The sequence below is a fragment of the Siniperca chuatsi genome, linkage group LG9 (assembly GCF_020085105.1).
Source record: "Siniperca chuatsi isolate FFG_IHB_CAS linkage group LG9, ASM2008510v1, whole genome shotgun sequence".
Classification (NCBI taxonomy): Eukaryota; Metazoa; Chordata; class Actinopteri; order Centrarchiformes; family Sinipercidae; genus Siniperca; species Siniperca chuatsi.
The window spans coordinates 18610511-18637127 of NC_058050.1; the positions used below are offsets into that span (position 1 = coordinate 18610511).

A 26617-nucleotide genomic window follows, 5' to 3' on the forward strand; every position below is an offset into this window, starting at 1 on the left:
ATTTTGATAGTTGGTTTTATTGTTTGTTTAATGACTATGAGCTTTGTACTAAATCGCAGATTAAAGGTGGGGTATGCGATCTCGGAGAAATCAGATACCATGATATAGAGCGAACAACGACACAGCAAGTAATGTAACTAACATTAGCTAGGTTGTGAGTTAGCAAACTATTGCTACAGTTGCTGCTGCTAAGCTAACAGCCAGAGAGATCTAGACAGTTTCCCAGAGCCAGCAAACCAGCATCAGACAGCGATACTCACAACTCTCATGCTACTATAGCTAACATCACAACAACAGCATATCTCGGCAAACTAGAAAGTAAGCTGAATGTCCATAGGCAAGTCATTTTACGTCACCTGACACACAAATCATGCTGGAATAGTGTTGTGTGTGTGTGTTATTTCCAATTTACAGAGCCGGAGCTGTGTACAAACACCGGAGTTTTGTTCAGCACACACCCAGAACGGACAGCTAGCGGAGCGTGAGGAGATATTTGCTATTAGAATGGATTAGAATCACATACCCCACCTTTAATTGTGAATTGTCTGAAATGCACAGGCAAGAAAGTTATATATAAGTAACCTTTCTTCACTTGAGCAATTTCTTAGACTGTCTAGAATAAGATCTCCGGGTTCATATTGTCATCCTGTATTTCTTATAGCCAATTTCACTGGTCATCTAAATGTTTAGATTTAAGTTAATTGTGAGTATATATGTGCTCGACGGAGAATAGCGAAAGGTCAGAGAGAGTCAAAATAATATGTTAGGGTCCCTGTAACCAGTACACCTGCTTCGGTGGTTAAAGCTGCACGCAGCATCACATCGTCAGTCAGCATGCACCTGTTCTTACACACATACATATAGACAGACTCACACACTCAGCGAGTGGTGGCAGCTAGGCGACGTCTAGGCCATGTAGGGTCAGTCATTAATAAAGTGCACCAGATGGTTTGTCTGGAACTGTGTTGAATAGCCACAGGAGGGATGGATGGAGAACTAGATGGAGTAGGAAGCAGAGACAGAGGGAGGCCTGAGAGAGAGGGAGAGACGGTAAGGAAGGAGGGAAGATGGGAAGAAAAGCTAAAAGGGATAGGGAGATGGATGGAGGAAACAAAGTGAGACAGAAAGGAAAAGCTACAGGGACATGCCCATTGTGGGACCTGAAGGGGCACCCCCCACCCCCAAGAAATGTAATTGGCCACTATGAGTGCTCACCTGCTACATGTGGCAACTGATGGTGAAGCTGGTGGTCTATGTCTATTGTTTGCATTAACCTTAAAAATGTTGTACACTCTGCCCTTTGAAAGCAAGTGCAGATATTTACCTTTTCTTATCAGTATGGGACGCAGACATGACAGTTTGCCTTTTCCAGCACCACTACTAACGGGAGACGAAGCAGATTTTCAGACTTAAATCTCATTCATTGTGATTATAGTGCTGGACACACTGTTTTCAGCAATTTTGTATTCTTCAATTTACTTTACCTAGCAGGACAGATGATCTAAGGTGGTTTTGGACTTAAGGCAGGTAAGTGTAGGTGTGTAGTGTAGGTCATTGCACCATTGGAACACGTCTAGTGGTGGGCATTTGGTAGGAAGTGGTTAGGCATGTCCACAGGATCTAATGTCTTGACAGCAGTGGACATTCTGTATAATGAGCTGGTACATTGAACAGTCAATACACCCCATTCTACAAAATGTTACACTCCATCACAAGTCACTTATGTAAGAGTGTGTGTTTAGGGTAATGGGCAGGGATAGTTCATGAGGATTGAAGGAAGGGTCCCACATGCCCTGGATATCCTGGAAAATTGTAGAATAGTTTTACCATTAAAATGAGAGAGCAAGTACAATTTTCTTTTTCTTTTTTCTTTTTTTTTGCAGGGAGCAGGCTTTCTCCTTAGCCGCAGTACTTTCTATTTTTCCTGCACTCACTTGAACAATTTTTGTCATTGGAGTAAAAAATATTATCCGTACAGTCAGTACTAAAGCCAAAGGACATTATAAATATATTCCTTACACAAATGCAGAAAATTACCTAAAATATAGAAACTGAGGTTGGCCGAAAGAGTAATTCTCATGTCATTATGTAAAAGTGACAGTAAAGAGCAGACTTTTCCCGTAAGTCAGTTAGTGTTGCCAGGTTGTTTTTCCACATTTGGTCCTTTGCTATTTGACCACCTAGTTGGCTGATTAAGTAGCGACAAAACACTCTTCCTAAAAAGTGTGTAAAATTAGACATAAAATCCTAACATATTAGTACTAACATTTGATCATACTGTATGTATAATTGGTAATAATGACATTTTTATTTTGATGATAATACATCAAGAAACATGGTTTTGCAGCAGCAGTCTGATTTCCAGCCATGACAAAAACACATATTTGAATAGAAAAACACACAGACAGATTTGTCTCAGTAAGTCAGTGAGTGAGTGAAGCAGATAAAACACATAGAGCTGGAGAGGGGCCAGCTGTAATGTGGTCCACGTGTTTTGAGGTATCTGTAGGTCTAACTTATTACCTATTGTAATAGATGATATATTACAGAATGCAGGATGGAGGGGAGAGCAAAGGCAGATGGAAAGAATAAGAGACCACAGGGATGGAGGGAGCATGTTGAGAATAAAGGGATGTGAATGCTATTAGCTTGGATCTCCATAATCATCCCCAGGTGACTAGAACTTAGCCTTGATAAATGGACTTGCTGAATGGAGAGTGTGTGTGTGTGTGTTGGGATGTCTATTGGTATGCAAGGAAGAGTTGAGAAAGAGCAGCTGCTGGAGAGAAAGAGAGAAAAAAAGTGATAGAGAAGGAGATTAGCTGTTCTTGTGGGACAATGTTTTTAATTTCCCCAGGTTGTAATTGGTTAAGAACTCCATTACCCACAAGGCACTAGTGTGGCAGCTGTCAAAGTGAAACAGCTGGCCAGCCACTAGTAGCTCCATCTCCTAGCTTCACTATCATTTATCTACGCCTGGACACACACACTCACACACAAACACTTGCATAGACACAGACACACACTTGCATATTTTTACCCCTCTCTGTCTCAAATATAGACACACACATATCTGGGGAGATAATAACACTTGACTAAAGGCAGTCTAACAGGTATTAAGGTTGGGTTAATGGTTAAGTTGCTGTCTGGGGCCAGGTAGGCCTGAACTTGATTAATGGACCTAGTCCACTAATAGTGGAATAGATAACACATTGCATTTTAATGATCACAGGTTTTGCTTGCCACATTCAAATGCATTGTTCTTTACCTGAATAGGTCATCAGTATGCTGTTCATTCAAGAACTAGCTGGAGGGACTGAGAGTAACAATGTTCAGCAGGGTGTAAAAAATAAGTATAAAAAAGTAACATATAAGTGTAGATTTTATAAAACTATATTGATCCCCGAGAGTGGGGATTTAGTTGATGCTGCAGAAAGGTAATAGTGATGAATAAATGATAGATAAAAATGATTAATTTTGAAATAGAAATCTAAATATAGAATAGAACAGTTTTGAAACTTGAAGGCACACACTTAGAACATTCAGTATGTCCAGAATGGAATTGTACTTTGTATGTATGCTCAATAATACCATTTGAACCTCTTGCTACACTTTGGAGTACATTAAGTTTGTAGTCTCTTTGGATGCAAAATGAAGAGCAGCTTTAAGGCATTTCATATATGTTGAGTGGGATCATAGCTCACATACTCATGATCATATTTCTCTGTCCATTCAGCATCTCACATTGCTTGAGCTTGATTTGGGAAAAATCAAATGCTGTTTCTTTCTCTGTGTTAACATATTACAGTATGTAGCTTGTGTACACCTTAGTTAACAGAATATGCAGTAGATCTGACACAAGTCAACATAGCTGGAACATATTATGTCTAGTGACCTCTGTAGAGAGAGAAAGGTCATACACACAGAGAGCATCACCATTGTGACCACTCTTGTTTTGATGCTTCGGGAAGTGTTAAACCTTCGCACAGACAGATACAACCACATACAGATTATGCCTAAGGTTTTTCTTTGAGTGATATAACACACACACATGCCGTGGGTGTAGGCTCTATAGCACTAACATCTGTCTGTCATTAGGGAAAGACAAACTGGTTCATAATGGTGAGCCAGAAGCTCATACAGTACAGGCTAAGGCAAGATCACAGTTACCTTGCCCCACAACACACACTCAGGCATACTGTCAACATGTCATATATACACACACACGAACACACACATTTCTACTGCCTCATGTCAGGGAGTCGTGCATTAAACATTTTCTCTGAAATACACAAACATTAAACCAAGAGCAGGGCCTTGCTGGTTGGTATTGGCATGCACACATATACTCATATCCCATGAGAGATTGTGTTTCGAGTTGACATCTCCCAGAACTGATAACACACTTAGAGCATGCAGCTAAAACATTCACACATGCTTAAATGTACACACACAAACATCTTATGAGTTTTGACCATAACTTCAATCACCTGATGAGTGTATGCAGAGTTTTAGATTCCTTTTTAGTCTTTAGTCTTTGATTTTGACTAAAATATTACTTTAAAGAAGGTGCCAGTCTGAAGACAGTTATTTCCTTGTCTTTAATATTGTATCTATTCATTGCCATTAACTATCAAGAAATCATAGCCTAGTGCTGGCAATTGCACTCAAGAATTGCATATCTTGCCTCAGAGCTTCACAGCATTTTGCCGATATTCCTCCTTTACATGAAATAGTTATGTAGAACAGCAGTGTTTTTATGAAGTGTGTACGTTTTTGCATGTTTTTGGCAGCAGAGTGTGTGCTCCTGTCTACACGGCTCCTGCATGTGTTTGGAGTCTCTGTATGACTACAGGTGTATACATCCATGTAATGTCACTTCCCGTTAGACACAGCATCCATCTCTGGCGGCAACAACAGATGGATGTAATGGTAACAACCCTCGTTCATCATCACCACGGTGACAGTTCCACACACACACACCCACACACATACAGTGGCTTTGCATTGCTGGGTTGTCACTAATACAACCTCTATGGCATGCTAGATTAACTTCTCTGGTTGATGGACCAAACTCGCGTGCACACACACACACACACACGTGCAGCATACTAAAAAAGCTCTTGGAACTAAAGATACAATGGAATAGGAAAGGTAACACTGACTTGCTGAGAAGGCATGCCCACCCGAATCATTGACATTTAACAAGGTGATCTTAGATTATGTAAATGCTGCACTGTTTTTGATACAGATTTAGTATTAAAAGTATTAGAAGCAGGTTGCAGTTGTTTTTTATGGAAATATTGTATGGAAGGAGATAGGTGTATTGATTAATTCTATGTTTTGTCTTGTCAGAGAAGTATTGGAAAGTAAGGGCATTATTTGTATAGTTTACAACTATACAAATAATTACTACTGTAATCCAGGTTGACAAATCAATGAAGGCAAAAGCAGTGCCGAGTTGAATAAACTCTTCCTGTCTTTTCATTGATGGCTATTTACATCAGTTATACTCAAGTGTCAAAATGTATATAGTACAGCACCTTTACAGAGCATGTGTGGCCTATTTCAACCTCATCTTGCTCTACATTAGCAAAGTTTACACATCTCTGCCTCCCCAGTGCAGGCTTCTGTTAGTGGCTACTGATTAGTTCCAGAGGCTCAACTTGGGGTGTAGTTTTTGCTCAAGGGCACCCCGACAGCAGCGGTTGTGGGATAATGAGAACATTTCTCATTCACTTCCCCTCAGCCAGCTGTTTCCACACTAGTCTAGGGATTTAAACTGAGGATCTCACTATCAAAAATGTCTGCCTCCTCACCTCCATGTAGTGGCTTTAGGCTTAGTGACTTTAGAATAACAAGTAATGAGGTGATGTTTCCCCTTCATTCATTCCTGTGATGGTAGGAGATAAGAAATGGATCTCTCTTTCTCTCTATCTATTTTTTAATGTTTTTTTCTCTGTCATCTTTTGCTTTTCTCTCTCAGTTGACTCCTTTACTTCTGTTTTCATGTTGGTCGTTGAATTATCTTGTATTTGGCATGTTTTCACACCTTTGTCCATTTAGAGTGTACAGCATGTTTTTGTGTGAGTCAGTGTGTGAGCATGTGTTGGTGTGTGTTTTTGTCGGCGTATGTGTATGTGCTATTGAACTGGGTAAATTCTGTTGGGAGCTCATTGGGGGTTGAGAAATCCTTACCTGCAGTTACATCTGTCTTACAGTTCCACACACACACACACACACACACACACACACACACACACACACGTGCTGTTGAGCATCACCGAATACAGAGTGATAATAAGAGTGATGAAGGGATGGAAGGAGGAGAGAGAATGGTGTTGAGGAGAAATGATGAGAGAATTGCTCTCACCTGAGGTGCTCCAGGCAGAGAGAGAGAGATTGTGGAGGGACAATTTATAAGGGGGAGGATTGGTGAGAGAGTGGAGACAGAATGATTAGTATGAGTATTCCTTCACTGGAGAAAAACAGGGAGCGAGGGAGAGGTAGAGCACTAAGGGATACGTGGAAAGGCAAAGAAAACGAGAGAAAAGCGGATTTGGAGATTCTGGAGAGACCTTTGGCAGAGAGAGCAAGAAGGAATCCGGTAAAAACAAGAATGAAAGGATGGTAGAAGGATAGGGGCAATGATTACAGGATTGTATGGATCACAAGAGCCCTAGGTGAACAGAGAATGAGTAAGAGATGGGCAGAAATGCAGTGTGGGGAAGAAAAAGAAGTGAAGGTATACACAGATAGAAGGAATAGAGACTAGGGCAAGGAGCGATGAGAGGTGCAGTAATGAAAGGATGGGCCTCACTAGAGACAGATAACGACAAAGTCAAAGTGATAGTTGGCTGAGGGAAAGGAGTACAATCGCCACCTTTAAACACTTCTACCCAAATACCTTTATTTCACCTTCCTTTCCTCGTCTTTGCTGCATTTACTTTTCTTGGCACATCTTCTCATTTCCACTGCTGTGTTCACTTTGTTTAACAATTCTTTCCTTAATTTGGCCTTTCCACTTTTCCCGTCTAAGAGCATTTGCACAGGCTGTCATGTAATTTCATGCTAACTTTTGAAACTATGTCCATCTTTGTCAACTTGACCACACATACCGTACATATTAATAGATTTTGTCTTCCTTCCCTGCATCTAGCCTTCTCTTCTCCACACCCTCAAGCTGCCTTTGCCTATCCTGAAGCTGCATTTGTCTGTCCCACTATAATGATGCCTGTGTGTGATAGCAGAGCGACTTGTAGGTTGTCTGCTCCATATGTACAGATCTGGCCTAAAGACATTGAATCCAGCCCTTTACATACACTGAAAAAGACAGAGGGATGGAAGAAAAGAGAGCATGGCAATGAATGCATACTCCCTTTAGCTACAGTAGCATATACATATAACCTTCCCCCTTAGCCAGACATGGCCTAATCAGCGAGCTAATTAGCACTCTTTGTAACTGCGTCGGCTTCATGTAACTGATTGCATTAACAATTGCCACACTTCAAACAGTCATGTCTCACGCTTGTGCATCTTATTACACATTAAGGACATGCAAAGTTAAGGCCAGACTTTGAGCATTAATAAAATTAGATATATTTTCTGCTACAGTTGATGGGCAAATAAATTATTTTTTTCCCTCTGCTCATTCCATATTTTATACATTTAATAAATTACTGTAGGCGTCGTTCTCAGCCATGGTGATTTGTTTTCCTTCTGTTTAAGTGACCCAATAAGTTAACATGAGTGAAACTGTACTGTATGTCCATATTTATACCATATGTCATATTTTTCTGTCTGCGAGACCAGCAGAAGAGGATGGGGTAATGCCAAGGAACATATTTTAGATCCTGGGTGTTGTAGGGAAATGTATGGAAAATATGATATATAAAGTATATAAATCCTGATCAGTGTTGCTGAAAGGTGATTAATTTGTCCCTTGTACAATACATGTCTACTGCAGACATACTGAGGGGATACTTACATTATATGATTAACTTTTCAGGCAGTTTCAGGGAACATTTCATTATGTTTTATAATCTGCCAATGAACTCAAGTCATATTTATGTGTACAGTGGTAAAATGGGCTTTACAGAGCCAGAACAATACTACAAACAAAATAATCACGAAAGACAAGCGAATTCAGAGGAAGTCACGTTCAAATTTAGAAAGGGCAAAGGCTAAGTAGTTTGCACACAGGGGACATCACCTATGAATAGGCTTGTATTAAATCATTAATATAAAGCAAGTGTTAGACATTTTCCCCCATCTAGATGAATGGATTTTAATCTATCTATACTCCACTATCTACAATTACATTTAAATTAAGTGGTAATCAAGCCCCAGCTTTTTTCATTGGTCTTTTTAGCTGTATTATATATGCATTATATGAGTGGCTTTTAAACTTTAAATTCATTTTATATCTTTTTTTATTGTCTACAGAAGAAGCAGAGGACTAAAGAGCTGTCACAGCTCTTCCACTCTTACAACCCCTACGACCACAAGGTAAGACGTCTTTCAGTGTTTGTTCCTGGATTACTTTCCCGGTTTACATTTCTGTATCTATCAGCTGTTTCAATTTTGTCCTTAAAATGTGCTTAATTTAATTGTTTTCTTTGCAACACAGTCAACTATTTTATCTGCCTATTTCTTAATGTGGAGAGCCTTGAGTATTCAATCTCATTCACCTCTACACCAGAAGTCTTCACTTGACATCAAAAGTAGTTGCAGGTCACCATCACCGTATTGTCTTTATGGCTGTGATGAGTTTGTCATCTCCTCAAGATTGACACCTGTTGTCGGCAATCTAGTGTTTATTTCTGATTACAGTGTGTGTGTGTGAGAGAGAGAGATTGAATTCTGAAGACAGAGGTAAATCACCTCAACTGTGTGTGTATGTATATATTCCTATATTTGTGTGTGTATGGGCTCATACATTATGAGGTTAACATCTGACATGCTTATCAGAATCAGAAATACTTTATTGATCCGAGGGGAAACTCTTTCGTTACAGCTGCTCACTATCACGTCAATGCACACTTGAGAATAGAACGAATATATGTAATACACTATAATACAGGTAAGATAAATTAAGTACAAAGTGGATATAAGTATAAAAGCTAAAAGAAGTGTAAGTACCAAAGTGGATTTAGAGGTTGAAGAATGTACGGTATAATACAATGTAATAATATAAGTAATAGTGCAATAATGAGTACTGTCAAGTTAAGTGTAGCTTATTAAGATGATTATGAGATGGTGGATATTGCAAAGCAGTAATAGAAGTATGAATAAATGTCAATAAATAGGGAATTTTAACTGAAAATAGAGTATATTGCACAGGAGTATTAATCAGAGAATATTACACAATTATTTCAAGTATTGCAGTGATGTTAATGATCCAATGTCCAGTTTAGTGACTTAGGCACTGAGGGAGGAGTTAAAGAGTTTGATGGCCAGAGAGTCCAGCTCCACCCCCACAATGTTACTGGCCTTACGGATCAGTTTGTCGAGCCTGTTAGCGTCCGCTATCCTCAACCTGCTACCTCAGCATGCAACAGCATACAGGATAGCACTGGCCACCACAGACTCATAAAACATCCTCAGCATTGTCCGGCAGATGTTGAAAGACCTCAGCCTCCTTAGAAAATAGAGGCAGCTCTGGCCCTTCCTGTAAAGCGCTTGAGTGTTCTTAGCCCAGTCCAGTTTATTGTCCATGTGTACTCCCAGGTACTTGTAGTCCTCTACAATCTCCACACTGACCCCCTGGATGGAAACCAGGGTCTTGGCCCTTGGTAGATCTACAACCAGCTCCTTAGACTTTGTCGCTTGAGCTGCAGATACTTCTGCTCACACCATGAGACAAAGTTACCCACCACAGCCCTGTACTCAGTCTCATCACCACCGCTGATACTTCCCACCACAGCAGAGTCATCAGAAAACTTCTGAAGGTGGCAGGGCTCTGTGTGGTAGCTGAAGTCTGTGGTGTAGATGGTGAAGAGGAAGGGAGAGAGGACAGTCCTCTGAGGGGCCCCAAGTGTTGCTGACACTGTCCGACACACAGTGCTGTAGATGCACATGCTGTGGTCTGCCAGTCAGGTAGTCAACAATCCACAGGGGGGGCATCCACCTGCATCGCTGCCAGCTTCTCACCCAGCAGGGCTGGCTGGATGGTGTTGAACGCACTGGAGAAGTCAAAAAACATGATCCTCACTGTGCTTGCCGGCTTGTCCAGGTGGGTGTAGATGATGGCGTCCTCAACTCACAGCCGGGGCTGGTAGGAGAACTGAAGGGGGTCCAGGATTGATCTGACCATGGGCCGCAGCTGTTCCAGCACCAGTCTCTCCAGGGTCTTCATTATGTGGGAGGTCAGTGCTACCGGTCTGTAGTCCTTGGAGCCACTGGGATGCGGCGTCTTCAGCACAGGAACGAGGCAAGATGTCTTCCTCAGAACAGGGACTCTTTGAAGACTCAGGCTCAGGTTGAAGACATGTTGAAGGACTCCACATAGCTGGGGGGGCACAGGCTTTTAGCACCCCTGGGCAAACGCCATTGGGGCCTGCAGCCTTGTTTGAGTGGAGTTTCATCAGCTGTCCTCTCACCTGGTCAGCAGCAGAGGTTACGGGGAGCGGGTCATCAGTCTGAAGAGGACCGTTAGCCTGAGAGCCAGTTGAGGGGGGAGTAGGACTCTCCCAGGAAGATGGAGGAGGGGGGAGCAGTGGACTCAGAGGAGTCTGAGGGCAGACAGCACCTGAGTTAGAGGGGGGATGAGCAGGAGCCAGTGTGTCGAATCTGTTAAAGAACAGATTAAGTTTGTTGGCCCTGTCCATGCTGCCTTCAGCCAGTGATGCTCTTCATGCCACTCCAGACCTCTCTCATGCTGTTCTGCTGGAGTTTCCACTCCAGCTTCCTCCTGTACTTCTTCTTTGCCTCCCTGATCTTAACCTTCAGGTCAGCCTGGATTGCCCTCGCCTCCTCCCTATTACCATCGGTAAAGGCCCTCCTCTTGGCATCCAGGATGTCTTTGATGTCCTTTGTTACCCAGGCTTTGTTATTTGGATAACAATGGACCATCCTATTAGTTGGGAGATTGCAGTCCACACAGAAGTTAATGTAGCCAGTGATGCACTCAATAAGACGGTCAGGGTCCTCTCCATGAGGCTCACAGAGTGCATCCAAGTTTGTCACCTTAAAACATCCCTGAAGTGTCTCATAAGGCCTCCTCTGACCATGTCCTCACTGTCCTTGTGGTCGCAGGCTGCCTTTTAACCAGAGACACATAGCAGGGTTTGAGGTGAACCAGGATGTGGTCTGACCTACCCAGGGGTGGAGGGTGGGAGAGCTGTATGCATCCTTCAGAATCAGAAATACTTTATTGATCCCCGAGGGGAAACTCTTTCTCTTAACGTTAGCATACAGCAGGTCCAGTGTCCTCTCCTCTCTAGTAGGACAACTCACATATTGGGTGGAATTAGTCAGTGTTGTTGAAACATTGACATGGTTGAAGTCACCCGAGATTAATATGAGTGCACTCGGGTATTGAGTCTGGAGTTGTAAAGGTTAACATCTGACATGCTTATGATGATGAGACCCTTATGACAACAATGTGTGTGAGAGTGAGTTTGTTTGTGTGCTGAGTTTGTATATAAAGATGTCCTTTTGAAAGTGACAACCCCATGACAACAGCTGTCACCACATTTTTCTGCCGTCATGAAAAAGAAAAAATTACATTTTGACAAATTAGACTTTCAGTGGTCCTTGTGTATTGCCACACCCAGCCAAATAGGTTGTCCACTTTGCTGCGATCATGTAAATAACAATGGTCTATCAGATATGTTCGCGTTTGGTTAGTGATTACTTGCCTATCATGACGAGAAATAAGGCAAAATAGTGGTGGGAGGAAGGAAGGTGGCGGCCTGCTACTGCAGAGTGAATGTTGTGAATATGTTGGTGATTGATAGCCTTTCTTGCAGGTGTCACTCTGTGTCATTTAGCAAAGCTTTAGCTTGTCCATGTTTTTTTGCAGAGGGTATACCTCTAGAGTACAGTTGTTATATGTTACACACTAATTAAAATGATACAAGGGAGATCACGTTTTCACTGTGGCAGGCATGGATCTTTTCCTCCCACACACTGAAACACACACACACACAGGCACACAAATAATAGTACGGAACACACATGCACATGTGCATAAGCATACGCAAACAGAGAACGTGAATGGGGCAAAGTTAGCAGAGAATATCTTCAATATAGATTAACACGGTTGCATCTAAATTAGATACTTAGTATATGTGAACATGCTTTCTCCTCAGGTACAATTTGCGGAGGAATTTTGAAACCAACTGTGTACAGAGCCTGCTGTGCTGATCTTCTCTATCTCACAAATATTACTAAACGCTTTGTTCTTTTATACCTTCTTGTTCTCATGGTGATTCATGAAGGTTTAGATTGTTGAAGGAGTTAAATCAGGCTACTGCAAATGTCCTGGAATTTTTAGGTAAAGCCAAAAAAGAATGTCTCTGAATGTGTTACGTGTTACAAACCACTTCTGAAACCCTTGAAAGACACTTGCAAATTTCATGGTACACATTCAGTTTCTTAAATTTCTCCCACAGCAAAATCCTCTTCTTCCATGACCATCTGTATGTATGTGTATGTTAGCTGTATATTTTGTACTTTTTTGTGAAAATACAGAGCATACAGGGGGTGAGTGTTTCATTCTCAAAAGATAGATTTTGTGTGAAGTACCACTTAAAAGGCACTGTATTGTCTCACCAATTCTTAGACCTCTTAACTCACGGTGAGCCAGTGTGCAGCTTGACATCCTCAGGGACGAAGCCCCTGTCCATTCCACAGTTAAGGCTAAAGATGAAACATGGCCGCAGTCAGAGCCCCAGACCTTCTGAAATGCCCTCTCCTAAAGGACAACACTAGAAATCTAGTCATAAAAAACATTATTCTTTTCTAATTTCTACATTCATTTGTGATATTCTTTTCATTTGTATTTGGTAGATTACATTCTGCTTTTTCCATGCTGTAAAGCACATCATTGTTAACAGCTATGTTGAAATATAAATTACACATTAAGTGGATAATAAAAAAATAAGATGAAAATGATTACTCTGCTCTGATATGCCACATTTATTACTGCTTCATAAACATCATATGTTTTTAATCCCCTGCAGAGTAAAATGTGAACTAACTTACTGATATCATTGCTTATTTCACTATATTTTGTTGATAAAATGTGCCAAATGTAATCCCGTCCTATTATATGGTATCTGATAGCCCTCATACATAAATATTTTTAACATGTCAAGCAAGTTTCTTGTAAATCTTCCATGCAGCTCAACTTACAGCCAGGTTCCTGTAGGTCTTATTCCTTTTCCATAGATTGTGTCGATGTGCAAATAAATCCTCTTGCATTAAAAACCCAGATAGCCATGAGATACGATTTAATGATAATAAATCTAATGTCAAGCATGCTTCCTCCCAGATCAACCACAGTTCTGCCCGTCCATACACCGTGGAAATGTTGAGGCAAATCAGCTTGTATTAAGCCCATATAGCCGTTAGATAGAAATAAATGAAGTCTGATAATGTCCCTCATTTTACATTTAATTCCCTTGGGTGCCTGGGCTTTCAGCTTACGGTTTATGTAAGGATATTACTAACACATCTGTGTGTGTGTGTGTGTGTGTGTGTGTTTGTATCCAAAGGAGAAAGAGACAAAAGGAGAGGGAGAGAGAGCGTCTTTACAGCCATTATTGTTAATACGCATCCTTGTATATGTATGAAAAGGTCATTAATAAAGACTGAGTCAGGGTGGGGGGTGGTGGGTAAGTGAGGCTTTATTGCTCCATAGCTCCAGGCTACCAACCAAATGAAACAATGTTTTTTAATGAACTAATTGTTTTGTTTTTTTTGTACTAAGTTTGTTTCTTAATCTCCCATGGCTAGCTCTGAATCACAAATGGGGAAAATGGCTAACTAAAACACAAACAAAAATGGGCTGTCAATAAGAATCTTTCTTTCTTTCTTTCACTTCGTCTCTGTATATTAAACAGTTTCGTAGATGTTTTCTTGTGTGTTCATTTACATGTAGACAATTGTACTCATATGCTGTGTGTATGTTTAAGAAGAGACAGAAGTGCGTGTGCGTGCGTGTGTTTGTGATGATTAATGTGAAATATCCTATAGCCAGATGGTGCTGAACAAGGCCCATCCATCAGCAATGAAAAGACCAGTGGGCAGAAAGCTGGCGGAGCACTTTGTCTAGGGCCAATGCCCTGCACCGGACGCACACACACACACACACACACACACACTCAGACACTACGCACACACATAGACTCTCTAAGGCCTTAACTGTGTAACCCACTGAGCCATGTTGGATCCTTGTGTTTGTGTATTTTGGAATACAGGTTCCGGCTCTTTTTTTTGTTTGTTTGTTTGTTTGTTTTATTTATTTTTTTGCTGCCCTCGTCCCACGAGTGGTGGTGCCTCACCCATAAAATAAGTATGGTATAGTGTTGACGTGTACAGGTCCCAAAACAGTGTTTAAGTGTCAAATAGTTACATTTTCCACCAGTCTAGTGCATGACTTGTGTTCTTGAAGTGAACACAAGTAACATGAAACATGAGCTTCTGAGTAAAAAAGCATCAACATGAACTGTATTGGTAACCAGTATCAACCAAGTAACCAGATGAAAAATTGACACCCAATTAAAAACTAACCAAGGTGATTCCAACTTGCATACTTGCCATTTACCAGTTCTGCTTTTGTTCACATGCACTCTGACACATTTATATATGGGATCATCCAGTACAGCCAATATTTTCAACCTTTGTTCGCAGCTATGTTTTAAGTTGGTACTGGACTATTTTTTTTTTCTCATCTTATAGGCTATAGGCCTCTGCTGTTTTCTGTGTTTACATTACAAGTAATTATTCCTGTTATGTTCATCAATGAGAGTCAGGGGTGATACACAGTGTTTCCATCTTGTTATTGTTTGTATAGAGTGACCACGGTTTATTCCCCTGTGCAAATGTGTGTGTAGTTAGAAAAAGTGTTTGAACACAATACACACATACAGACCTATCTCTCTTTGCTGCATCACTGTGTCTTCTGGTGTAAAGTTTTGCTCCCTGAAGGCTTTGCCCATCCAGACTGACGTTGTGAAACTCCCATGTTGCTTAAGTCATTCTCAGCAAACTTAACGTTTGTGTGAGTGTCCATGCATTCAGCTGTTTCTGGCAGAGCTAATAAAGCCCCTCTCCCCTCTCACCCACACTGTCATAGTCTCCTGAGAACACAAACACAGACACATACATACATTCTCTATGCTGTGTTCATAGGCCTGAATGACAAGGGTGACAGTTTTCCCTGCGGCAAGAGAGGAGGGACAAGCTGTCAACATGGCCCGTTGCACCTGCCCAGCCACACAAGACGCACACAGAGAGAGCAAGATGGAAAACTTGAAGTTGGAAATAGAGAGGGATGTAGAGGTGGCTAAATGAAAGGCTGATAATGACTAACAAGAAAGATGTCATTTGCAGAAAATAAAACACTTAAATACACTCAAAAAACTTTCCCCCTTCAGTTATTCTGAAATCCCAGTTGGCCTCATAGACGTTGACATTGTTATTTATCATTTGAAGAAAAAGAAAAAAATGTTAATTAGTTTAACAGTTCTCTCTCTTCCCAACATATATTTTTTTCATATCTTCCACATGTTGCTAAACTGAACAAGTAGTGTTCTGCTCTTTTCCCTTTTGCCGATTTTAATTACTTTTATATTGTAAAATGGGATTTTTAAGCTGCTGTTGTTTTTCATTGTTGCGTTGGTTTGAACGGGGTGTCAAGGAAGCCATTTTTGTGAAAAAAGAGAACCCCTCTTTGAACAGAAATGGTGGTCTGAGATTCAATCTGCCCAAAGTCTATCACAGTGTATTAACACCTTGGTCACGCCAATCACATGCTAATCAGGCACTTAACAGTGATGAGGTAGGTGCAACCAGAAAACAATAGGCCTGGTTACTGATTACTGGGCCATCTTGGAAACAATTAGGTCAGTTTCAGGTGAAACTAGCTATTAACAGATACTCCGGCGGTTAGCCCTCCTCCCTGAGGGCAGGGCTTAAGAGTAGCTTAAAGAGTAGCTTAAATTTCTAGTTCCCGTCTCATTTTTTCACAAATGAGAATAACTTCCGGATGGGAGCCGAAACGTCTTGATTCTGAAAACAGTGTCCAGATGACTACGACTGAAACCTTTTCTACGATAGAACACTCCTGGACGAATGAGGGACTACACCGTCTTATTGTTGCGAGAAGCTAACCTCCATCTTTGTTGAATTTGACGTTTGCTGGCCATACTTTTTTTATCCTTTACTCTTAATTAACTGACTATTCAGGGCAAGACAAGTTCTCTGTTCTCTGTCTGTCTCCAGGTTCAGCATGGCTCATATAAAGTCTGGAAATGTCTTAAATTATGTAAATTTAAGGATCTAGAGCAGTGTTGAAATTAAGTTTTTGACTCACCGGCCAAAGGGACTGGTAGACGAAAAAATCCACCGGCCAAGCATATTTTTTACTGGTCAAAATTATAAATTGCCTTTTTGTGTCACATATACATTTGTTTCAGTACATTTCATTGGGATAATAAGGTATTATGTTGAATACAAACTTAAAGAAGAGGTCAGAGCAAAATTTGAAGCAAATTTATTATTACCTTATTATTAAGGTTAATCAATTCAAGCCTGAATGCAACTTATGATCTCATAAGTAAATTCAAAATTTACTTACGGATCAAACATAAAAGTAATGGGTCAAACACAAGACTTTCACACAGGAGACCGGGGTTAATTTCCCACGCGAAACCAATAGTCAGCTTTGATTGTTTTAAGGAAGTAGTTATTCTAACCCAAACCATGATCTTTTCCTAAACCCAACTAAGTATTTTTGGTGCCTGACGCTGGGGACACACAGGAGGCGGAAGCACCACGAAGCGCCACGCTAGGTAATTTCTCCTGGGTCCAGTAGTCTGTTTACACCAAAAGCACATTTCTCCATGCTAGTCAACAAGCGATTCTGCTCCTCTGCTCTTTTCTAATCACAATAAAGTGCTGATCTTTATAATAACCTCATGAATTTCTAACTTTTAGAAAGCTTTTCATGTGTTTCTGCGGGGCGTCGCTTCTTCTGCAACAATGAAGTTAAAAGGATCACCTTGTGCGAGTCCTTCTCCCCACAGCATTCAGGCAGCCTCTCAATGCAGATTCTGACCATGCCAGATCAATAACTAATGCTATAAGAGTGTTTATTGCTGCAAATGTGGGACCATACTTGTTGTAGAGAATAAAGAATTTAAACATATGGTCAGAGTGCTTGAGCCACGCTACAATGTGCCTTCATATGTACATTTTAGTTAGTCTGTTGTGCCTACCCTGTATAAATGAGCGCAAGCTGCAGTTCAGGAATTATCAACAGGTCAGAGTCTTACGATGGAGCATTACTGATATTTGTGTTATTTGTTATTTATTTTTTCTTATTGACAATATGACAGTATTTGAGTGCATTAACTGTTACAGTAAGAATTATGGCCAATGAGCTACTGTTGAATGTTTACATTTTTCAAAATAAATTACAATAATACATTTTTTGTTTTTGTTTACCTGCTGTACCGAAAACATACTGAACCATGACCCTAAAACCGAGGTACATACTGAACCTTGAATTTTGTGTACTGTTACACCCCTAACACACAAGCACACACACGCCTGCCAGTGTCTGTGTCTGCTCGTCTCTCTCGCTCTCTGTTTAGAGACAATTGACAAATATGTGGAATAAGTACGTAATTTAAAAAACACAATCACAAACAACAGTAATACTATTTCTAATAAATATAGCTAGTGGATGGGCAGATCTTGATAAATCTAACTAAACTGTGACCGTCTGAAATGTTCCTAAACAAGTTTTATTTTGAAAGTCTAACCGGATGTTGCATATTTATTATTGCTAACTTGACCGCAGAATGAGAACGCATTGAAAACGTGACACTGCCACACCTAGGCGAGGCAAAATGTGACACATACATCATTTACGTTTGCAAAGACCAAGTGCGTTGTTGTTGTTTTTAACCTGAATTTGATGAATTTACTGTTTACTACGGAGTTTCCTGATGGACAGATAGCTTTACTTGTTGCTAACTGTAGCTGCTGTTAGCTAGTTAGCTCATTTAGCCATGCAGCAAGCAGCCCTATTAGCTTTAATAGCTTAAATAAAACTTTATTAGCTTTATTAAACCTTCTCCTCCCGGTTGTCCAAAGGTCCTGTGCTAACACTCCTTCGGTGCTCCGAGCTCCCATTCTGGGCAGAGTCAGTTAGCGTTAATTCAATTTATTTATTTATATAGCGCCAATTCATAACAGAAGTTATCTCATTGCACTTTTCCTATGGAGCAGGTCTAGACCGTACTCTTTATAATATTTACAGAGATCCAACAAATCCCACCATGAACAAGCATTTGGTGACAGTGGCAAGAAAAACCTTCCTTTTAAGAGGCAGGTAATTAGGACCGCTAATTGCACGGCTAACTGAGCTAACTAGCTATGGGCAGCTACAGTTAGCAGCGGTTACACCCGCACCACACTGCCTACCTCTACCTGTGCATGACGGCTACCTCGCTGAACTGCAGCAGCTCACATGCATGTGGTGTTCACACAGATACAGAGTGTTGCTGCTTCCACTTACTTGCGGTTCAAGACAGACTGTTTAATAATGATTTCCCATAACCTTTACACTTGACAAACATACATACTATACGTCTGCCCCTGATAACTATGGCTTCTCTCTTAAGTTATATATTGGGTGCTGCACAAATAGGGGCCAGGTGGTGTTCAGGGACCTATCAATTTTTTTTCTCTTGGGACCAAATGCTCTTTAAGCCTTCATAACTAACACATACCTGCTTCTGTCAGTCATTTCTCATGCCACACTGCAGCTGTACTGCATGTTGTTTTTGAACACACCCAGAGCTGTGTATAGGCCATTTCAAAGTGGATGCAGAACTGTGAGAGAGGGGTTCCTGCGCAGGATCGAACTCATGGGGTGCAAGTAGCTCCAGGAAAGCTGTGCCTAAACAGCGTTATAATAAAGAACCAGGCGAATTTGTATGGAAGTTAGACGTTAAACTTAAAGCAAGTCTAAGTTTATAATTGTGAAAGATTTAAGAGATCTGTCGCGTTTGTCCATCATTAGAAGCACAGACAATCAAATTAACCATGCCCTTGAAGGCCAGAAACAAAGAGAACAGAGAACAACAAGGAGACAGGACGACCCCATATATAAACGTAGAAAATACTTTATATGCTGGTGTCAGTAGAACATAAGGTGAAATCTGTTGAAACTAAAGTCAGTGGTCAAAAAGATGGAAAATAACTCGAGTGGATTTGGAATAGTGCCACAGAATTGGTGTGAAGGAGCAGAATTATCCACGCATGATAATCATGAAGTTATGGAAATACCAGACTAAAGTCAACATAATAAAGCCACAAGGTGACAAAGAAATCAAGATCCAAGACCAGATAATGCTTTGTCCAGGAACTGTCCGCTAACCTGAGGAGAAGACGCAAGGAATATCTTCCAATCCGACAGGAATTGGATATTATTAAGGATTATTATTATTATTATTATTATTATTAATATTATGGATTAAATTTCAACTACGCCAAACGTCAATGCTGTGGATATGGATGGTATAGGATGGGTGGGAGAGGGTTATGCCGCCACCTACTGCAGCAATAGTAGGGTGTCTGTATAGGTACACACCAATATAAACTTAATTTATTTGGTGATGATCTTTTGATGTATTTAATTAATTTGGAAAAATCTATACAGCCTTTGTTTAAAAAAAATATCTGAATATTCAATCGTCTCAGGTTATAAAATGAATATGGAAAAAACAGAAATAATGGCAGTAGGGAAAAATAAACACAGGACTTATAACAATTATTTTAGTGGACAATCAGTATTAAGTACTTAAGATGTGCAATAAGTGACAATTAGCAACAGATATTAAGAAAAATGTATTTTGTTAATGATATGACATCTGACTTAATTAAATGGATAAATCTTTTCTACTCTCTGTCAACTTTATAGTAAATACAGAATATTTTGAGTGAGCCGATATAAATTCCAAACAATGCTCCTTTATGGAACAATCCTTGGATAGCTCTTCAAAATTTACTATTAAGATGGTTTACACGGAGGGATAGAAACTGTTAATGATTTAATGAATGGAAACAAATGTATTCCTTGGACTGATTTGCAAAACAGATTTGGTCTGCCTAATGCAGAATTTTCAAGTATATGCAACTAAGAGGTTTAATCCAATCTTTTGATTTACATTCTTTTGGACAGCAGAGCATCTAGAGGAAATTATATTTGATTCAGAAACAGATACTAAATTAACAGGTTAATATTACGTAATCCTGCAGAAATCATATTCTGTAGACACTTTGTTACAATCTAGAATACATTTTTGAAACCAAGATTTAAGGATAACTGATATCAATTTAAGATGGAGGGAATGAACGAGAGATATTATGGTCATTTAAAATTTGTGTTTCATCCAATATGAAACAATATACAGAATCTACTGTACAAGAGATACAGTTTATAAATATGATAGTTTCCTGATATATGAAATATATCAGGGAACTGTCTTAAATGTGGATTTAAGGATTCATTGATCCACATTTTGTGGGATTGTTGCAAAATTTGGTTTGTATATAACATTGGTTATCAGAGATATTGGGGGTGAAATTTTTTTTTATCAATCAATTTGTATATTTCAAGATATATTTGAATATAGTCGAATTATTTTTTTTTCATCAATTGTATTTAAGAAACTTATACTCAAACACTGGAAAAAAATCAAAAACGTGGACTTTAACTTTTAACCTAGTTTGATGTTTTTGTTGTTTGTTTGTGTTTGTGTTTCTTTAGAATGTCGGATAGGTGGACCATAATGACACCTGGTACATGATAATAAAGTGGTCAGAAATGAAGGCCCTGATCGTATTGTTGAAGTTTCAGTTGGTGAAGGATAAAATAGGGGTGTACTCGATAAAGATTAACTGTATTTGAAGACTTATATGTTATGTATATTTATGTTCATTTACATTTCACATACTGTGCTATTGAGCGTTTGTTTCATATGCGGGTAAACTTGTCCTCGTATGTTTTGTTTTCCTGTCTTGTTTTGCTTTGTCATTAGGATTGTAGGTCTTTGTTTTGTTGATGCAGGCATATATGATGTACATTGTGTATATTTGGAAATCTAAATAAAATCTTTTAAATTATTATTATTTTAAGTGGATGCAGAACGGACATGGATTGTTCAAAAAAGGACAGCCGCTTGCTCAAGTCCAAAACATCAGCATTCTGGTACCACATTTTTTGCCAGCACATGGGAAATAACAGCCATCTGTTTTGACTCTTAGGCCCTAAAAATGAGCTGTTGTGTAATAATATATGTTACTAGTATTATACTTTTCTTCTGTTAGTTAAAGAATTAGACTAACTGTACACTTTTCTGGTGTCTCTTGGCATTTTTTTCTTCAAAATTTCAATTAAAAGCAGGTCTACGGCCTGATGGGTATCTGATAAATATTGAGAGGACCTATCTATGACTAAGTTGATAGACAAAAGAAATAGGTTTTACAACTGAGAGATTCCTCCGTAGCTTTAGGTGGGCTAAGATACGTATAATATCTTAGTGTGCTGGGTAATATTACACCTCCTGTTTGATCAAAGACAACACAAATGGAATGAGACCTCTGTGTGTGTGTTTGTGTCTCTACATGTATTGTGTACAATGTGTACACTGATATTCCACCCACATTGCAATGCTGCTTGCCAAAGACATGATTTTCTTCTGCTACTGTACAGTAGAGCACTGTAGCCATGTATACATGCTCTCAATCTGTCAAGATTACACAACAGCTACTTGCACAACACATACACATGTATGGTCCCACAAAAGTGCAAACACACATGTCAGCCTCCACAATTACTTAGTCCATTTGGTGCCAAACAAACATTTGCCTTTGAAATATTCCCAGGTTGTATATTTTTTTAGTTTATGCGACACCACATTATAGCTACGTTGTATCTGTTCTAGAGACATACAGTACACACAAACAGTATAAAACTCTGCTAAGCATGGCAATCTTGGCTGGTGTGTTGTTAGTTTTTGTTTTTAATTCAGACACATTAAAGGCTGTTACCATCCTTAAAGGTCCACTATGTAACATTTAGGAGGACCTATTGGCAGAAATGGAATATAATATTTATACGTATGTTTTCATTAGTGTATAATCACCTGAAAATAAGAATTGTTGTGTTTTTGTTACCTTACAGTAAGCCATTTTTATCTACAGAGGGACCGGATTCCCTTCCACGGAGGCCGCCATGTTGCACCACCATGTTTCTACAGTAGCCCAGAACGGAAAAAAAACAATCATTGGCTCTAGATAGGGCCTTTTGCGAGTTTCGCGGCCACTGTAGTTACTCCTACACACTTGGAAGGGGAGGGTGAGGCGAGCAGTATTCAAATAGTTGCTAACTGCAATTTCATTGCAGGTTGCTTTGGAAATTAACATGCCTCTCTATACCCATACAAGGGAAAGTGTGGCACCAACAGTTTCGGAGGAGTTGCCAAGTTTTCTAAATTAATGAGTTACTATTTGTGATAAAATTATGACACAACAAATGCTGAACCTTAAGAAAACAAAACCACCTGAGCAGAGTTGCTATGCTGGTCAGAGGCAGACACTCCCATCCAAACCCAAGGAACTTCTAACTTCATTATATATTATGCTATGTGGTGGTCCATTCTTTAATCTCTAAATTGTGTATTTTGTTGTGTTTTCTAACTAGTGAAACCTAGAGCATTAGTTTACAGTGCCATGAAAACAGCCATTTAACCTAGTTACTGTAATGGAGGTTGCTGCTGAAAACATTAGGGAGCACTCAGTGGAATCTTTCTATCTCTCTTTCATAGTTCCAAGGTTGTGTAGCCAAAAATGAAAATGAAAAGGAGATTGTTGTTGTATATCTGCTTTGGCAGCTTGAGAAAAGTTTTATAAGTTCACTTAGTAACTGAGTTGAATTGGGAAATGGAGATGGGCTGGAAAAAATTGCTTTTTTAGAAATCTTAATGGCTCAGTTGGCTTGCTTTGTTGAAATAATTTTACTCCTTTTATAATACAATCTCAAGAAAATATCTGCTCTTTCACTCCCTCTCTCTCACTCACGCTCTTCTTTCTCAAAGTGACATAGTGTGCGCTGTAATGGTTTGTTGATCGCTCCCATTTGTTGGGCCAAAGGCGTCAGCTTGTCTGATATTTACACACACAAACACAGACAGGTTCACACACTCACACTCATATACACACTTAGACACACAAACACACAGCAGTGGGCCAGAGGACACCATGGGTTTGCAGCTACCTCTTTTTAACAGCATGCTATGTGACTGACATCTGAATGGAGGGGTGGTCGGAGGGAGTGTGTGTGGGGAGGGAGAGAGAAAAGGACAGAGAAATGAATGAGGAAGGGGTATTAGGGCTTGTGTTGCTAAATGGTTTCCTAGACAGAAGTGTGAATGCTTCCTGATTCAGTCAATAGGCCCCCCATTCAGCCAGGCTCATTTGGAAAGGTATGTGTGTTTGTGTTTATGTGTGTGTATTACCTTTTATATTGTGCAGCTGCTTGGCTGGCTAAAGTGGATTCTCTCGCTCTTCTTTAGAATAATTCAACCATATATAGGGTACGATAAATCTTATGCTTTCCTCCAAATAGGAGGAGTAGGAACAACTGGTAATAACTGAGGTGTGAAAATGGCTGCAATTACTTCTCTTTTAATGACCACCATGCTCTATTGATATATCCAACCATAGGCAATGTTCAACAATAATACAGTATATGGTACCAGAAGAGAATTAGCTATTTTTCTATTGTTTTGGCATTTTCGTGCAAAGAACTTTTCAGTAGTGAAATTACTGGTTTTGTTTGTATCAAGCTGACAAGTATTTATCATAAGTGGGGACTTGGAACTTACATCTTTGTTTGAGGTTTTCTCACTTCACTATTTTTTTACATTTACAGAAAACAGGTGACTCAGTTATAAGAGCCATATCTGTTCTTTGTAGTGTTTTTATGGTAATACATTACTTGAATTGCTTTGTTTTTTTCTGTTGGGCCTGTGAATTCATACCTGGGCCAAGTGGAACTTAGACCTACTTGCACAACCTTATCAACACTGATTATTGCTTTAGAGTACAATTCTTGCTAGTCCCCGATTGGCTGGGCCTTTAACAAGGGGTCATCCTTAATGAGGGCCATTCTGTAGTGGATGGAGTCTCACTTCACAATCACAGCTCAGCATCATCACAGCTGATTATACAGAATTTGTGTTCTGTGTGTCTCTGTACATTTGTCTTTTTGGATGTGCGTGTGTCTGTGTATGTACAGTACGTGTTGCCATGACTCTTTGTGTTGTTTCAATATCATTGAACCATACTGTGCGAGAGCATGCAAATGTCGGAATATATGTGTTTTTATATATATGCATGTATACAGGCTTATCAGCCCTAGTAATTGTTTGTCTGTGCCTGATTGCTTAGCATAGCCTGTCCTTAGACATATTAGAACTCTGATTCAACAAAACTCACTACAATCTATATGGAAATTTAGATGCATTCTTTCAGGTTACAGGCTAAAACCATGGTTGGATTTTTTTTTTTTGTCTTCTGCCTTTCTGCCTTCCTTGCTTACTCCCACGCTGTTTAGGGATCTCAACTTCTTTTCATTCCATGTTCAGTCCAGATAGCCCAACCCTGCTAACTAAAGCAGAGATTGCCTTTATTCAGCACACAGACAAACACTCGAGGGAAAGAGGGAGAGATCTAGGTACAAAAAAGAGTTATTTAGTTTGTGAATGTTATTTGTGTTTTACGATTGGCCCTTGTATTCACTCCCTCCCATTTAAATCTTAGTTAATCACAGTATCACACATTCACAGTCGCACACACTTTGTCAAGACAGAGGACTAACTCAGCCAATCTCTGTAGGATTCATTCTTTTTGCCTTGATAGATGTGAACTACACCAGTTCCTTTGTTAGCTACTTTAACTTCTCATTTAACAATCTGTGGAGAGCTTATCGTCTATTGTAAATTACATGTTAACACCGTTTGGAATCTTGCATTTACTTATTGATTTTATTTGGTAGTTGCAGAGCATTTATCTTGAGCAATGTATGTTTACAGGTTATCCACTTGTCCAAAGGAACTTTCTTCCATCATGTTGTGAATTATTGTACCTCAACTGAAGACCCTTGAGGGCGTAAAGGCACCATAGTACAATATGCTAAATGTGTCTGTTTTTATTTTTTTCATATCTCTTTACTTGACACATTAGAAGCATGTATTTAAAGCTGCATATTTATATGGTGTTATTTATTACTTATGGACTTACTTTTCAAAAGTTAAAAGTCAGTTTTGTTGTTAAAGGTTCTATATATGAGAGTCTGAACATTAATATAGCAGAAAACAACTCTTTGCTTTGTCACACCCGCTATGTATGTGTTGTTATCCAAACTTCTCTGTGCTTTGTTTATACAGCCGGTCCGGCCACATGTGCATGTTAGTGCATGTGACTTCCTCGCTGTGAAACTGTTGGCTTTGAGGAGAGCTGTTTCTTTTCTCATCTAACGCGGTGAATTAAGGATTTATTTCGACCAAACCAGCATTGGTGATTGTTGGAACAGTGGAAAGACTAACAAAGACGGTTTTGGTGAGTTTTATTTGGTTTCTGTCCAGTTTGAATGAAGTGTGTTCTACAACGATCTGCAAGGTAAAATTACTGTTTTTCTCAATGGAGTCTGGTGGGCCATAGTGTCTGTTTGTTTTGGTCTGAGATGCTTTTGCTCTAGTGTGACATTTAGTGGCAGTGAATGTCGCATACAGCTCCTTTAAATTTGTCTTATGATCAGTCCCAGTTGAACCTAAATTTGGCTTTCTGACTAACCCAGTGTGTTTGTCAGTGGGGATATAATTTTTTCTCTTTTCCTGAAAAGTGTATTTTTTACAGAGACAGGCTTTCTTCAATGCCACTGACATTGCATGAGTTGTTAAACCCTGTACCGTTGTTCTTTCCAAGATAAAGAGGTTTAGTGCCAGACTTTGGTAGACCCATCTATCTTTTCATATGTGTATGAAACCACCAGTGGCTAATAACATCAGTCTGACTCTTCACCCCACATCTGCCTTCTATCTGTTAAGTCAGCAATCACTACCTAACCACACCCGCTTTCACACACACACACACACACACACACACATACACACACACACACAGGAGCACAGAAAGAATCACATTGTGACTATGTGCATGTAGTGTGTTTATATTAGGATTGGGTTTTCAAGAACGGGTTCAAAATTTAGAGCCAGTTACAAATGTATTAGACCCTGTGATCTATTTATAAATTATCTCTTTGTTTCTGCCTATTGATTCTTAAAAAATGTCTTAAGCATCACATGCACAAACA

At 39.7% G+C, this 26617-nt stretch overlaps 1 protein-coding gene across 4 annotated transcripts in view; it reads left to right on the forward strand.

The window, feature by feature from the left end:
• cdkal1 (CDK5 regulatory subunit associated protein 1-like 1) overlaps positions 1-26617 on the forward strand; it is a 256133-nt gene that overhangs the window by 177012 nt on the left and 52504 nt on the right. For all 4 annotated transcript variants that reach the window (XM_044208561.1, XM_044208562.1, XM_044208560.1 and 1 more), the window contains exon 12: positions 8446-8508. In XM_044208561.1, the coding sequence (XP_044064496.1) occupies positions 8446-8508 (63 nt within the window). The remainder of the gene's footprint in view (positions 1-8445; positions 8509-26617) is intronic.